This window comes from Prenolepis imparis, unplaced genomic scaffold (genome assembly GCF_030444845.1).
Source record: "Prenolepis imparis isolate NDT839.2.m4 unplaced genomic scaffold, iyPreImpa1.0 SCAF_1, whole genome shotgun sequence".
Classification (NCBI taxonomy): Eukaryota; Metazoa; Arthropoda; class Insecta; order Hymenoptera; family Formicidae; genus Prenolepis; species Prenolepis imparis.
The window spans coordinates 16,899,566-16,915,647 of NW_028141159.1; the positions used below are offsets into that span (position 1 = coordinate 16,899,566).

The 16,082-nt window shown below is 39.8% G+C and overlaps 2 protein-coding genes across 10 annotated transcripts in view; one reads left to right on the forward strand and one right to left on the reverse strand.

The window, feature by feature from the left end:
• The window catches only part of LOC145933416 (uncharacterized), a 61,624-nt gene that overhangs the window by 17,133 nt on the left and 28,409 nt on the right, over positions 1–16,082 (forward strand). The gene's annotated exons all lie outside the window — the stretch shown is intronic.
• The window catches only part of Msi (RNA-binding protein musashi), a 96,355-nt gene continuing 87,562 nt past the window's right edge, over positions 7,290–16,082 (reverse strand). For all 9 annotated transcript variants that reach the window (XM_083033006.1, XM_083033044.1, XM_083033027.1 and 6 more), the window contains one exon: positions 7,290–15,975. In XM_083033006.1, the coding sequence (XP_082889132.1) occupies positions 15,088–15,975 (888 nt within the window). In that variant the 3' untranslated portion in view covers positions 7,290–15,087. The remainder of the gene's footprint in view (positions 15,976–16,082) is intronic.

A 16,082-nucleotide genomic window follows, 5' to 3' on the forward strand; every position in this document is an offset into this window, starting at 1 on the left:
GGTGATTCGTCAAAGGAATTTTTGTCTTTTGATCGCTGCTCGGCATGGCATAATATCTCGCGCGATAAATTGATCGAGCCACCGTTTCTAAAGTCAATCAATCGATCTATGAATGAACCTAATGGTGGACGTCGCGAATATCACACGAGTTTCTTCTCACGTTTAAGCGTCATTCGGATTTTCGTTATCGCATTCCGTAGTTATTTTTCGCAAATTACGCATCTTCGTCAAGTATCATTGGAAAATAATATTGTCGTTTTATATGTGCGCGTCTTTGATTGTTTTTAAGCGCGCACCAAACAGTAAACACGCACAAATATATCAAGTGTATATGTATAATATATAACGACGTAATATAGATTATAGTCTTTGAGATATTGCACGAGAAGGTACCCCTCAAAATAAAATTATTTTCGAAAAAAAAAAGATTAGAATCACGTCCGATCACCCATGTAAAAATCGATGTGTGAGTGCACCACGTGAGTCTTTCACGCGAGACTTTAAAATCGATTTCTCCGACAATCTCTTTTGTTAGTAAATGTATCAGTGATAATAAGACTGACGATGATGATGATGATGGTGAGAGTGTTGGATAACGATGAACCATTACAGATATTCAATGATATATATTTTTGTTTAAATCACACATGCGATTATGTAAGGCCTCATTGCCTCTTACGACGCGGCTGTCTCACATCGTGCAATAGGATGCAATTATTATGACAAATACATAAAGTTTTTTTTTTTTTTTAATAAATTAAAAATTCTCTTAAAAAACAGTTTACGTGAAAGACTATTCAAAATCGTGATAATTTTTTATAATTGCACTTTATAACGCACATCTAATATAGAGATAGAAGATAAAAAACAACAAATATATATAATTCTCTAAAACTCGACTCCAAAATTATTCCGGAAAAATGCAAACAGTTTCCGCGATCAAACTTTTGAGACAATATTATATTGCGACATGAACAAAGTATGACATTGATTATTTATGTATCGACAGGTTAATCGCGAACGCGAGACAGCCGCTCAGAAATATGTTAATATATACAAATCGTTACACATGCACGGTGCATTCTCGTATAACCTCGATATAGACGTCTCTCCGTCAACGAGAATAACTTTCCGACATTATATATTATAATAGTAGACTATCGGCGTAGGAACGATATACGTCTCCATCGATTATCGTAATATGAATCACAAAACTGTCGAATCGTGCTAATAAATAGCGAAAAAAATGCGATTGTAAATATATACATATTATATATCTCACTCCGATTGAAATTTAATGCCCTGCATTTATTTAAGCAGATAATATTGATGCAAAATTAAAAAAAAAAAAAGAATTATTACACATTTCGTTTGTACGAAGTCACGATTGAAACGCAGTCGTCTCCACGTTGTATCAGTCAATAATGTAATGCCCAGAATCGGATTCGAAAAAAGTCAGATCCGTGATATTTTCTAAATACGTCTTTCGATTGAGAGATCTCTTCTATCACAAATAGGTATTCTTTGGTAAGTGTTCTTATTGTTATACAAAGACTTCTCCGATTTACCCCCTCGGAACTTTTCTCACCGACGACTTTCGAGTCCGACCCTGCCGGATTACTCCAAAAGTCGCACATAATAATTCTGCACATAACTACGCCTACACCATCGACGATTCTATATATCGCTAGTACTACAAACGACATTTATATACTATACAATACGTGATACATCTTCTCTTCGTGTTAACAGCGAGGAGTAAGGTACACTGGAAACGATATTGTTATTCGATAACACCAATACTCGCTATAGAGAGGCCCGCGCGTGCATCGCATCCGTCCTTACGACTTCCGGAGATATGTACGCTATTCTACGATATCCGTATTCAAGTTTACCGAGTATACTAGACACCCGTTGATCAACAATGTTCAGCATTAAAGAAAAAAAAAATTCCATCTATTTTTACGAAAAAAATATAAAAATCAGAGAGATATGGTTGCGTTGGAGAGATATTCCATGTACAGCTTTTTAGGGAATTAAATTAATTAAAAAATGTTATTCGAAAATTACATTAGTCAGAGGCTCTTTGTATTTACGTAAAAACTTGAAAAAACGATAAAATGTATATATGCGAAACCACGCCTCTGGCAACACGTGCCGTACTGACGGATGCAATGTTCTTTCAGAACTCCAAACACATTAGTTCCGTAATGTCCGAACGCAGTGTTTTTCAAACACTATTCCCCCGCACGAGAGAACTCTTCGTTTCAAGTAGTCTCGGTATAGATAACGATTCCACCGCTCGTTCCGCTTTACACAATCCGCGTTATTTTATAATATACCGCGTTCATGCTTTTATCTCGTTCATTACACAAACAAGCGTTGAATATCTTTAAAAATAAATCAATATTTTTTTTATTTTTTTGAAAAACGTGGATTTAAGACTCTAAGCTTTTCTCGACCCGATCGAGGACATCTACCTCGTGGTAGATTACGGGAAAAGCGTGTTCCGATTGAAAAACACCAGCTCGACGTGTGTCTAGATAAGATCTACGAGGATAATATCCAAGTATAAGATGAAACACAAAACAAGATACGCGAAGGAGGAAGAAAGAGAATGAAAAGTCAAAAGTAGTCTTACCTGATTCCGCCGTCCGCATCCCTTGGTCCTCTCCTTCGGAAACAGGTCCTGGTTCTCCAGCCTTGCGTTCTCGCGCGTTCTCTCTAGCAATCGACACTCAATTCTACTGCCTATAGAAATTAATATGCGTCTAAATCGCGGGCGTTCCGAAGCTTTCCTTTCCATTTCTTTTCTCTCGTTAGACGTGTGTATGTGTGTGTATGTGTATATGCGTATGTGTATATGTAAGGGTGTGTATGGAGAGCAAGATGGGCATAGAGATCGGATTAAGGCACTCGGGTTATATCAAATCGATTATTACAATCGAGGAGAATATAATAAGAAAGGAGAGAAGAGGGTTAAGAGGTGAGGGTAGATAATTGCACGGAGAAAGTGGTTAAAGTGAAACGAGCGCGGGAGATGTGATAAAGGGGAGGATGTTATATACTTTCGTTTATTTCTCTCCGGATACGCTTCTCAAAAAATCACATTATAAGGGAAGAGGTGTAAGGAAAGAGGAAGGGTCGGAGGGAGGAAAGAATGATCGTGGGAGAGTATAGCCGCTTCCTCGATTCTTCAAACATACCTCTCTTTTCGACGAATAAATCTTTCTTTTTTTTTCCCTTCGGATGAAGAAGTGAATCGGGATCGATAAGCATACGGATAAAGCAGTCGCTTTAATCCTCGGCTCGCTGCCTTCGGCTCGCTTTTTATTGCTTCTACAACGTCCGTCGATGAGGGTAGACTAGACTCACTTTACTATCACATTTAGCGAGAATATTCTTGGCTCTCGCGTGCCCGTACCCCCTATAAGCGGGGGAAGGAAGGGAGGAAAAGAAGTGATACAGAGTAGGCGCGTGTATATCATCGTATGTTACCGACACGCGCGTGTGTAAAAAATTCATTACAATCTATTTAGAGTATCCCCGGGTCGACTAATTATTTTTTTTTCTTTCTCTTTCTCTTTTGTCGCTAGTTGTTCTACTTACGATTAACAAGATTGACGAAATCGCGGTGTACGCGTGAGATCACTCTTTTTTTTAAAGGCAAGACGATATATGTATATGTATGTACGATCTCTCTGATATATATCGTGTCTGCTCTTGATCGGAGGCCAAGAAAGACACGAGGACTCGCGTAAAGTACCACGACAACGGAAGGAAAAAACGCAGTCGCTTTGCGAGTAGATTGTTTCCCTTTGTGTTCGGAAAACAATTTAGACTCTTTCATTCTGTCTTCTTTAAAGTGGTACTCGGGAACTTGGAAGAGTTCTTTCTCCGTGCTGTGGTGGAGCCGACATGGAGCTTCGCATCGGGAAAGCGCATCTACCGATGGGCGGATTCATCATTCTCTCTCGCGCACCGCTAACATCGGATAATGAAATATTTATATCCGCGCTGCTCTTCTCGATTCCGCCGTTCTAAGGATTGCAACTGCAGTTCTCACCTTAGACAGCTAATCGATTATGTCTGTCATATTAAAAAGGAAAACAAAAAATTTTATCGTATTTTCTTCGTGGATGCAATAAACGTTTTATTAACAAAATATAAAAAAAATATATACATATATATATACGAAATATATAAATCATCTGTAAAAAATTTATAAATTTTCGATTGACAAGGAACTTTTATATCGAAACAAAATTAAATATTTCGCGTCGCGAGAAAGAAAAGGGCACTCATCGATAGAGACGCTTTTCTGATCGAGCGTAAAGTGAGAATCCGTGATTTGAGGGATGTGAGGTAATGTGAGGGATAATCTCTGGCTTTTTCATACAACGAAAATACGCCTACGCGCCTCCAAAAGCTGGTAGAACACACATCTACTTTGATATAATGTAGCAAACTGTATACGCGTCGTTCGGCTATATGGACACGTATTATTTATACTCGTTAAGGGAGAAAGAAATTGGATACATATTTTATTTATACCCGTTAGGGGAGAAAATAGGGAAAAGGAAAAATACGGAAAAAAACTGGGACAGAGAACGACAATGTGAGGAATGCGTATAGCTGCGTGTAGCATAAATCTATTATTTCTGTATTTTCTATACAGAATTTTACGCATGTTTTTATAAAACACAAAGTAGATTTGTTTATATCACTGCAATATTTACGTTAATATGCGTCCTCTTTTCTTTTCAGATATTTTAATTCTACATTTATTATTATATATCCATTTGTTTCACTGTAATTTAATTTTTATCAAGGTTTTATTAACGCTTTTTATTCTAGGCATTTTTTTTTACACAGGATTTAATTAAATTTGCAAAATTTCATTAAGTTTCCAAAATTTAATTAAATCGTTTTTACGTGATAAAGACAATCTCATATATATGTATATGTATAAATACTGGTTTTTCTACTACTAAATTTTATAAAATTTTGAAATAGATATGTGAACAATTAATAATACCTCGTTGCAGCTATATCATTTTTTTCAAAAAAGAAGGATGATTCTTTGCTCGCAATCGATATTAATGTTACGAAAGAGCGAGATAAAAAACTAGTTAACTGCGTTATTTTCACGCAGGAAAAACTAATGGGAAATTAAAAAGGGATTTTAATAAAAATACGTCGAAAGATATACTCTTACTTGCCGATTAGAGTGCGCCAGAGGTGGTCTAGCTAATTGTAAGATGCATGCGCTACAACAAATTCGCCGACTGTTTTAAACCACTTAAGAAGCGTAAGGGATGACAGGGAAACGGGAGACATAATCATCAAAATGGCTATCTATAATAGAGAAAAAAAATGGGCACTATTCTCTGGTTGGTCGAAACAGACATGGGAAAACTTTCGCGAGTAACTTTTCTCTACGATCGAGTCCCTTTGATCATAATGACAATGGTGTCATATTGTGAACCAATATATACAGAATGTTCCAAAAACATTCGTATGACTTTTTTTCGCCGAAAATTCTCCAGAAACAATTTAAAATCAATTTCAATGAAAAACAAAAATGTAATTGACATTTGTAATTTTTTAGTAATTAACGAATAAAAATGGCTTCTAGCGAAATAAACTTCAACGGTGAAAATAGATGACGAAATAATATTTTCAGTTATCAATAGATTTTGATAGAATTTCAAACTTCAAATTTAATTACGAAAATATTAAAAAACTAGAAAATTATACGCGAGAAAAGTGATAATTTTTTCCTAATGTTGTCGCTTAAGGAAAAGTCTCAATCTTAAATTGAAAGATATTCAGTGGTTCCGGAAGACGCTGTATAGCGTGCACGTCAGTAGTCCTCTTTACACACGGAACAGCAAATAAAGCAACAAGTGATACCAAAGTTGAAAGTCGGTCGGTGTTACCGAAGTAAATGTAATATTCTTCTTTACGAGATCTGCGAGGGTTTTTGATATTTCTCATATATTTGAGAAATATTTCATGACAGTGAAAAGTCGCGATCGAAAATCCAGGAAAATTTATCTTCGACAAAAGTTTAATATTTTAAAGGTTCAACACACGTCGCGAGAGATGATAAATTCAATAATTAAATAAATTTTACATCATCTTATCATATATAGCAATCGTATAAATTTATACTGCTATGTATTTCGACAAAGTAGAGAATGTCGATCGCATAATCGTCGGAAGCCACGAAGTACTAAATATAACTTGTGTTTTTGACGTAAAAGTTACAAGATTCAAATTTTAATTCTACAGAATTAATTTTATTTTCTACAGAATTTCTACAGAACTAATTTTTAATAGCCATTCGTGGAATTTATTAGAAAAGAATATTATTTCGGAGAAAATTTAAAATCGCTATAAAGTATTAAATATTAGACCTGCATAATTTATATGTAAAAATTACTTTTTGGAACGTATTAAAATGAGACGTGAAAATTTTCACTGTTTATTCATCAGCCTCAGTTGCAGAAATTTAATGAACTCGTGCCTTGCATTTCGAGGCTTCGATCTAGATTCTGATTCCGGAAAAACAATTTTCATCCTTCGTCGTTCTTGACCTCTTGATGAGGACGCGACAAAGGCGGAATGTGCCACGAGAATTTGGACCAACCAGAGAGCGGCTTGAAACGAGCGCCCAGCGGGGTTAACGAGACTATAATTACGATTTAATATTAATTAGCCAATTAACGTTGTCACCCCCGCGAGGCGCGCGAAGCCGCATGTTCTACCGGGTCGTAAAACACAGGCGTTTGATTGAGCGTTAGTGATAAGAATTCAAAACACAATGATTATTACGAGGAATAGTAATATAAAGAAGGCCGATATTTGTACAATGTGTATACGCTATATGTATATGTATACATACATACATATATACATATATAGTATAGATATGTATGTATGTAATGTAACTCTCTATATATGTAATATGTATATTTCGACTAAGAAGACAATAGGAAAAGGAACATAGTAATATAAATAAACGTATATACGTATAATAAGTAGATAGAATAATCAAGTATATATATACAGCACCAACGTAATTACTTTTTGCCAACAAGTTAGGCAAGAGAGATACGAGGTTTATCAATAATAAATTACAAGGGGTGGATCGCAAATATGGACCGGGAATTCCTGGGGAGATCTATATAGTTATAAATGGCGGAGGAGAGGAAATCTCGGGGGAGGGGGAAAGACCAAGTTGAGAAAATACACAAAGGAGAGATACACAAATAGAGGTTAGCTACAAGTTTTAAATGACTACTTTATTGGCAATTTTTCTAGGCATCAACCTATACTAATTTTACGTTACGTTTTCGTTCGTGTTGCTGTCATTCTTGGCGCGCGCCATCGAGCGTACTCTTGCGTTAACGTCGTATATTTTCCTGTCCTCGTGGTGTAATGTATGTGTATGCGTGTATGTTTGTATGTGTCGATGTACACGCGTGTTCATCGCGTGCGTGCTCTGACGCAAACGTAAAAATTATCGCCGGGTAATCAGTTTTCTTTTCTTTTTCTTTTTTTTTTTTTTCGTCCGATCGAGATAACGCATCGAAGATAAGTCAGAAGAAACGAATCAAAAGGAGGAAACAAGAGTAAACAAAATAGAAACGCAAGTATAAAATGAAAGAACTTAAGCGTCACGTTTACATTGGCCTCGCAATTACAACTGAAAAGAGGAAGTGAGAAAAGAAAGCGAGATGATCGAGAAAGAGCACCTCTCCTCTCGAATTTCAAGTCGCGAGACTGATTAAATAAAACAGAGAGGTGGGGAAAGGGGGTGCAAATCGAGTGCGAGCCCCTCGCATCATCGATCCTGGGTGATTTTACATGGCGAATCACTCTCTCGCGCCCCTTTCTCGCTCTTTTCTTTTCTCTCTTTTCAAAAATTACGACGATTAAGTCGATTTATGTCCGACAGCGATGCATTTTATCAACATAGCAGCCCAACAATTATCCCCTTTATGGCACGCACGTGTGTGGCTGGCACTAAGAATATAACAACGATAACACAAAGTAACGATAAATAAGGGAACATTTTAAGAAAACTGTAACTCGCGGGCACGCACGTGATGCACGTGTCTTATGAATATATGAGTGTGTATGTGTATGTATATGTTTTGCATTTATGTAAGATCGCTAATAATAATAATAATCATAATCGTAATAATAATGACAAGCACAATAATGATGCTGATGCGTAATAATAATAATCATAATAATCAATGATAATAATAGTAATAATAATGAGATAATGGCGATACTGATAATGAGTAGTAATAGTAATAATAGTAATGCGATTCGAGTATCGAGTATCAGCGCTTACGCAATTAGACGTTGGGAGAGTTCAAGGGCGTGCGTATATGTATATGTATATACATTACACAGTTTCGATTTCGTTCTCCGTCTTCCTCTCTCCCTCTCTCTTCTCTCTTAAATTTCTTTCCCCGCATTTTATGTATCGATCTTTCGTGAGACAATCGAAACGACAAGTTTTGCTGCGATCGTCTCGCGAGTATATTTCTCGGTTTTTTTCGGTCCGTAATGTTCCACAGTCGGGCGGAAGTTGCTTAGAAGTTTGCACGGATCGGGGAAGGGGAAATTAATTAATCAGGCGGGAGGGGGCCGGAAGAGTGAAAAGATCGTGAAGCTACTCGGCGCTGAGACATCCGGATCTCTTCCGATGATTTTTCGTTGTCGTTTCGCCGAAAATATCTCGTCGACAACGTTGATCGATTGAATCTTGTACGAGAAAATTATATTTGCGAGGCAAGAAGAAGGTTCAAGAACGCGCTCGTAATATCCGGAGTACCGAAATCGCGATTAATCGATAAAGAGCGAGAGATGACGATGAAAGGCAAATTTGATGATGGAAAATCGACGAAAGATCGGAGAATATCGCGCGATTATGAGTCTTAAATACCGAGAGGATATATCATTGGCAGTTCGTTATCTTCTTTTTTTTATTTCGCTATTTTATTCTTTTCTCTTTCAAATATATTCAAGCAATGACGTTGTTATCGATGGAAAAGCGGAGAATTGCAAACGAATCGTAATGAGAAAAGCGGAAGACGGGGGAAAGAGGTCGAAAAAGGGATGGATGGGACGATTAGGAGGAAAGATATTTCAACCAGCATGCTTCACCTACGTTTCATACACAACTAGTGATGGTTAGAGCGCTCATCAAAAAATACCAGCTACGCTAATAATTACTAACAACATTCGCAATATATATATATGTATATGAGATACACAATTGTCAGACTGAGAGATACAAATATATATATATTATGTATGTATGTATAAATATATACTAAGGGTTATTACGTGGAACTGGAACAAATCGGGAGAGATCGAAAAAGGGAAGGAGGACCTTGTGCTAATCGGGAAGAGAGAGGTGGCTTTCGCCGTGGTGATATTTTTTTTTCTCGATAATGACGATGTTATCTTTGCCACTGAGCAGATATTAATTAGAGATAAAAACACCAGTCAAGGCGAGAGAGACTCGATCACATTCGATATCGATGTTGATTTCGCCGCGCGAAAATCGTGGAACTTATTTGTCTCATGGATGACGATTTCGCACGACGGTGAAAATTGCAAGAACTGTCACACGGAGAACGAAAATACGCGACAATGGCGGCGCGAGATTCACGAGACGAGATTATCGGCAGACATGAGTCCTCAATCCTTTATTAGGGTATCGACAAATAAATATATTTAATTACGAGTCATTCTCTTTGCGAAAAGAAGACAAAAAGAACGAAAAAAAATATATACGCTATAAAGATATTAGCATTTTCTCAAATATAAAATAGTATTTCGCGTTAATATTTAATTTCTCTCAAAAAATTATTCTCTTTCTCGACTTCCTGCCCTTTAAAGAGTCATATTACTAAAGCTACGATCGATCTCGTCTCTTTAAAGTCCCAGACTTGTTTGCAACGCATCTCAACGACGTTACAATACATTACGTACGTTATGGGCTATAATGGATTGGAGATTAGACTATATGACTTGACTCTAGGTCGATTGTACGATTATGATTTTATATACTTATGATTTAATTATAATTGTATATTCAAAATGCAAGGAATATATCGCGTGTCGCGCGGAACGAATTGACATGTATGTGATATTAACTTCTCGCGAGTTATGCGAAAGCATAATATCGGATTGAAAATTCCTTATTACAGCTCATAACGCTCATTCGCTGTTAAGATTGCAAAATCGTTACGGGAAGCGCCCGGTAAAATCATCACGTTTCTTTCCCTTTCTCTCTCGTCGGAGTACTGGTGATAAGATCATTTCCGAAATGAACGTGATCAGGAACGTCGGACTTTGACGTTTCGCGACGCGGATAAAAACGCGACTCGTATGGTTAAATTTATTGCTGAGAAATTCTACGAGAAACCTTCCTTCGCTCCCTCTTCTTCGAGCCGAGAGGAGTAAATCGCGCGCCGTTATTTAATAATACCGGATATACGTCACCTCGAATTTCCGAGTCGCCCTTCTCCGGGACGATTGCAGCTTGTTTCAACCCGTATGTAGAAACTAGGCGAGCGATGTTCGCAACCGGGGAAGTTTCGAAAAAACGGTGCAAAAATTTCGGAGATCAAAAAATCTTGATTTTGTCACGCGGACACGCGAAAATGATTTTTGACTGTCGAAGTGCCGAGTAAGTGGATCTACAGGTGGATGGATCCCTTTACTGTGTCGAAAAATATTGAACCTATCGAAACCCCAATCCCCGATTCTCGCATTTCGAGAAAGTTTCGCAGAACGCGACGTCGAGCATTGGCAAGAGTCGGTCTCGAAATTTCTTCGCTTCCAGAAGGCAACTTTGAAAATAAATAGGGAGATCGCGTTTGACGACACCGGTTCAGGAAAACATCCCCAAATAGAGCGCCTCTCTCTCTCTTTCTCTCTCTCTCCCCCTCTCTCTCTTCTCTTCCCCATTCATAAAAATGCTAAAAGAAATACTGTAATATTCGAACAGATGTTCTCGAAATTTCGTTTTCCATTTTTGCGCCCGATACTCGCGAGCGAGAAAAAAAAGAGAGATAGAGAGAGAGAAAGAATGGAAGGAGAGGTATGATGGATCGAAGACGGAGGAGGAAGGCGGATGTTGTTCGCGTCGATATCGCGGGGATATCTATCCATGGGGGAGAGGTTCGTTAAATACGCACCCATTCCGCACGTTATTGACATACACAGAGTTACCGAGAATGAAAATTGCAACAAGACGTACGCCTCTCAAGCCGATCTTCTCGCTCATCGTAGCTCGCGCTCGCGATTTACTGTCTTACTCGTCATCGTTCGTGTTTCGTCCGTTTCTCTCTATTACGTGCACTTAAATGTTACTCGTTCTCTCACTTTTCGTTCTTATTTTTTTTTTTTTTTGTATAATTATTCCCTTAATAAGTCATAAATATCACTCGCGAGTTTTGTTATCCTTAACGCATTACGGTGTATGTATATAATTATATTTTTTTGTTCATATATATATGTATATTAAAGTATATATATGTAGTATCACTAGAGAATATTACTTGTTTCGGAAGGATCGGATCCTTCCAATCCCCAACGCGCTCTCGGATCCTTCCTCGCGCCTTTACCACTCGTTTATTATTATCCAAATCCTTTCGCATCTCGAGTATTCGTTTGCGTATATTTATATATATATATATACCTAGGAGATTATCTCTCTATCGATTACGTGCGCAAATAAGCGCAAACGCATTTTTGTATTTTCGTTAATAATACTTGTAATAATAGTGTAGTTTAAAGTTTGAGTCAATCGCTTATTGCTCGAAATTTCTCACATCCTTCATACGATTCCCTCGTTTAAAAGTGCCCCGTGTTCGTCTCGCCCCGGCTATGATCTTTTCTCTCATCCTAATTCGCTCGCGACTCCGAAACTTCTATCCGGAAACAGACTATTGAAAATATTCGCGCGAAGATTCGGGATTCATCGATCGACACGATCGACGAAATGAGATCATTTCGGGCAAATAAATGGCCCCCTCTTGTCCATTCGCATCGCATTCAACACTCTTACAAACTATCGATAATATACGAAATGAAAAAAGAAAACGCGATAGAGAGCAAAGAAAATAAATTAAGCGAGTATCTTACGGTCGCGTAAAAAAACAACGATTGAAAAGTTCCTTACATACTAAAAATACGAATCGATAATTTCCATAGGACACTAGACAAATAATTTAAATAATAAAAGCAAAAAAAATAATGTAAAAGGGACGGGATAGATTGAAGGAAACTTGGCGTATTTACACGAAAGCTTGGCTTGGATGACGAATATCCCAACGCAAATCGCGAAAATATTAAATGTTACTTGTCGCGGCGAGTCGATCTCGGGGCGTATAAATTAAATATTCATCTCTCTCCTTTTCTCTCTCTCTCTCTCTCTCTCTCTCTCTCTCTCTCTCTCTCTCTCTCTCTCTCTCTCTCTCTCTCTCTCTCTCTCTTCCCCTCTCTCTTTCATGAATTCCTTAACAAATATCTTTATAATACCTTCTTCACACGAATGTGACTTAACTTACGCGACTTAAGATTTAATTCCTATTTTATCGCTTGAGTTACACGTGAGCTAATCTCAATCTTGAATTCCCGTTTTCTCGCAGTTTAACGCACAATCGCACAAATTCTCTTAAGTATTTTTTATAAAGATGCGTAATATATAATATCTCTTAAGTATCTGTCTCTTTCTCTCGCGCACGCGCCGAGGCTCTCTCTCTCCGCGTTCTGGGGAGGAGCAGCCCCCTTGTATTTCTTATTGTTACGAGTTTATTTGCTCTTATTAAGTATCTATATCCGCTATCATCAATATAATGCTATCTGCTTAAGATTAACTTAAATTAAAACTGCCGACTCGCCCTCTCTACTCTCTTAGGAGCTCATTAAGTGACGCCGACGCCGATCGCCCGCGGCGTAACGTATTTATATAAATAAATAAATAATACGTTACGTCGCGGAATATACATGTGATACTGTCAATCAATTCTTAACAACTATGTAGCGCAATTTTTTTTGCGCGAATTATACATTATCGCGTTACACTCGTATGTCGCTAAAAGTCTTATTTGTTAACGCAATTCGACATCGAATTACGCTCGTATGTATGTATGTGTGTGTGTCGCTAGTCTTATTTTTTATTTAACGCGATGGAGAGCGGAGAAATATTGTCTTCCATTATTTGAAGAAAAATATATATATATATTATATATATACGTGTGTGTATATATGTATCTATACATTATACATAGTTATATACGTGTTCCTCTCGTGTTTGTTGCTCGTGTGTATATATAACGTACGTATGTAATCTCGAGAGAGTCTGCTCGCTCGCGGATACCGCCGCGCAAAATGGATTGTATGTATTGACCTGTTGCCTCTGGAAAGGCGAGAGCCCGGCCTAGAGAAAAGCGACGAAGCTTTGGAAGCGCGATGCAACGAAGAGATATCGAGAGAAGGTGGTTGTCGAGAGTTAGTCGTCGAGTTCGTTGTTGTATATGTTGTATGTCATCGTCGCTCGGACCTTGGAAAAAGACGCGAGAGAAAGTTAAATGCCTCCCCTTCCGTTTCGTTCGTTTGGCACTTGACGCTGCGGACGCGAATCTTTCTAACGTTAAGTCTTTCGCTAATGATTCGACTCGCGCTGACGAGAGAAAAGAAGGCCCGAGCGATTGTGTTTTGCTTTGAAAATTCCGATACGAAAGTGACAGTTCTCGGAATATTTCGTCGTTTATTAAGCGCGTATCTCTCGTTCGATGCATCGCGATACCTTCGCTAAGTCTCCGGCGAAGGCGACTCGACAATGTATCGGGCGAATAAATATATACGTGTATCGTTATCATTAAGGCATGAGAAAATAGGTAAAAAAAAGTGTGTAACGCGAGAGGCAAGAAGAACGGAAATTAACAAGGGAAACGATCGAATTTTTTTGTCTCGAAACTTTGCGTGGCGGAATAAATCGTTCGCGTCGTTTTTCACCGTCTCTCGGTTTTCCTCTCTTTTTATTGCTTCGTGGCCGAGAAACCGGCCGTTGCGAGAACAAGTAGGAAACTAAGGAACTATCGCGAACACTATATATGTGTATATGTATATGTGTGTATGCGTGTGTATATGTGTGTTTAAACAAACGTCGCTGATGGATCGCGTTAATTAATCGGTAATTAACGTAACGGGCGCGGCGACGTACATAGATGAAGCGTGATTTGTCCAAGTCTATAATGCGTACGCGTTAATCTAAATAGGAACCAAAGTGTATGCTGAAACGCAAATGACTTGTGATGATGAGAAATGTATGTATAAATCCGAGCGCGATAACGAAAAACGAAAGGGATTTGAAAGAATAATAACACATATAATGAGGTTTCATTAGCCTCGATCCTGCGACGCTCGTAAATAAATTATTAAGTAATTAAGTATGACATGGAGTTGAACGCAAAACATATGTTCGATTTGGGAAAAACAATCGAACGGAATATATACGATTACACACGGATTACTCTCCTTATCCTCCTGTTTATAGAGCTTCGCCTCTCGTGCGTACAATCTTATTCATCGTTCGTTAAATTTTCACATGTCGGATAAATCGTTCATTCGCCCTTTGCGCTCTTATCCCTACTCGCTCTTCGATTGAAATTTCAGCTTTCTTCATTGGATCCATTCTCTCCTTGTCCGTGTGTGTGTGTATACATGTGTGATTCCATTCCGTAACAAAAGTATCGAAGAATCCATTTCTACTAACATCGCTTTCCGGTGATGCGAGAACAACTGGTGGTGAAATGGCGAATCGGAAGCATCAAGTCGGAAGTTATCTTCGTCGAGTATCAGGGAGTGGGGTGGGCCATTTTCCAGAGACACTTTGAATTCTCTCGTAAGAATCGAGATAATCGAAAGGCGGATTCGCGCCACGATCAACCTCGGAGAGAACGAACGCTCTCGTATATATCTTATACACGTGGATCTTCCCCTTGTCGAAGGTCGTGGTGGTGCGGCGTCGTGCGTGTCTCCCGTTTAAACGTACATCCCCATCCCGTACATGGATCCCCAGTCGACGCCCTGGAAGCTCGACATGTCGACGTTGGTGAGCGAGTAACCCTGATAAGGATTGCCGGGCGCGCCGGCGGCGGCCGATGACGAGGCAGCCGCTGCGGCAGCCGCCGCGGCCGCGGCCGCACCGGGTGTCTGTGCCTGTGCCGCCTGTGCGCCCGGCGCCGCCGCGGCAGCGGCCGCCGCCACTGCGGCCGGTATCGGATAGGGCGCGTATCGATACGCCGAGAGAGCCGGATAACCGCCGGTAGCGGCGAACAACTTGCCATAACCCGCCACCGCGTTCTGCACCTGCGCCGCCGCAGCCGCGGCCGCGGCCGCCTGCACCTGCGCGGCCTGTGCTTGCGCGGCCACCAGCTGCGAGGCGGCCGCCGCGACCGGCAGCGGCGGTTGCGGCGCGATTCGTACGCCGAGGGCCCCCAGCACCACCCGCTTGCCGAGGGCGAGCGCGCCCGGTTGCACCGCCTCCTTCGGCTGAGCCTTCTTGCATTCGACCTTCTTGTTCTTGATCGTGTGAAAGTGTATCTCGCACACACGGTCAACTACGTCTTCGTTCTCGAACGTCACGAAGCCGAAGCCGCGATGACGCTTGGTCTGCTGATCCATCAGCATCACCGTCTCCTCCACCTTGCCGAATTGATTGAAGTAGGCCTTGACCTCGTCGCTGCTCGTGTCTTGACTGACACCGCCCACGAAGATCTTCTTGGTGCGATTGGCCTGTTTCGCGCGGTTTTTCGGTGTCGCGTGCTTCGGATCGATCTTCTTGCCATCCAGGGTGTGGATGGGACATTTGAGGACTTTGTCGACGCTGCCGGGCTCGGCGAACGTGATGAAGCCGAAACCGCGGCTACGCTGTAACCGAACAAGCCGAGAACCGGCACGATGCACATGGACCGTCTATTGCGTTTCGCCCTCTTTCTTGCGACCTGTTTTAGTACTCTGCGTTGATACCACTGCTT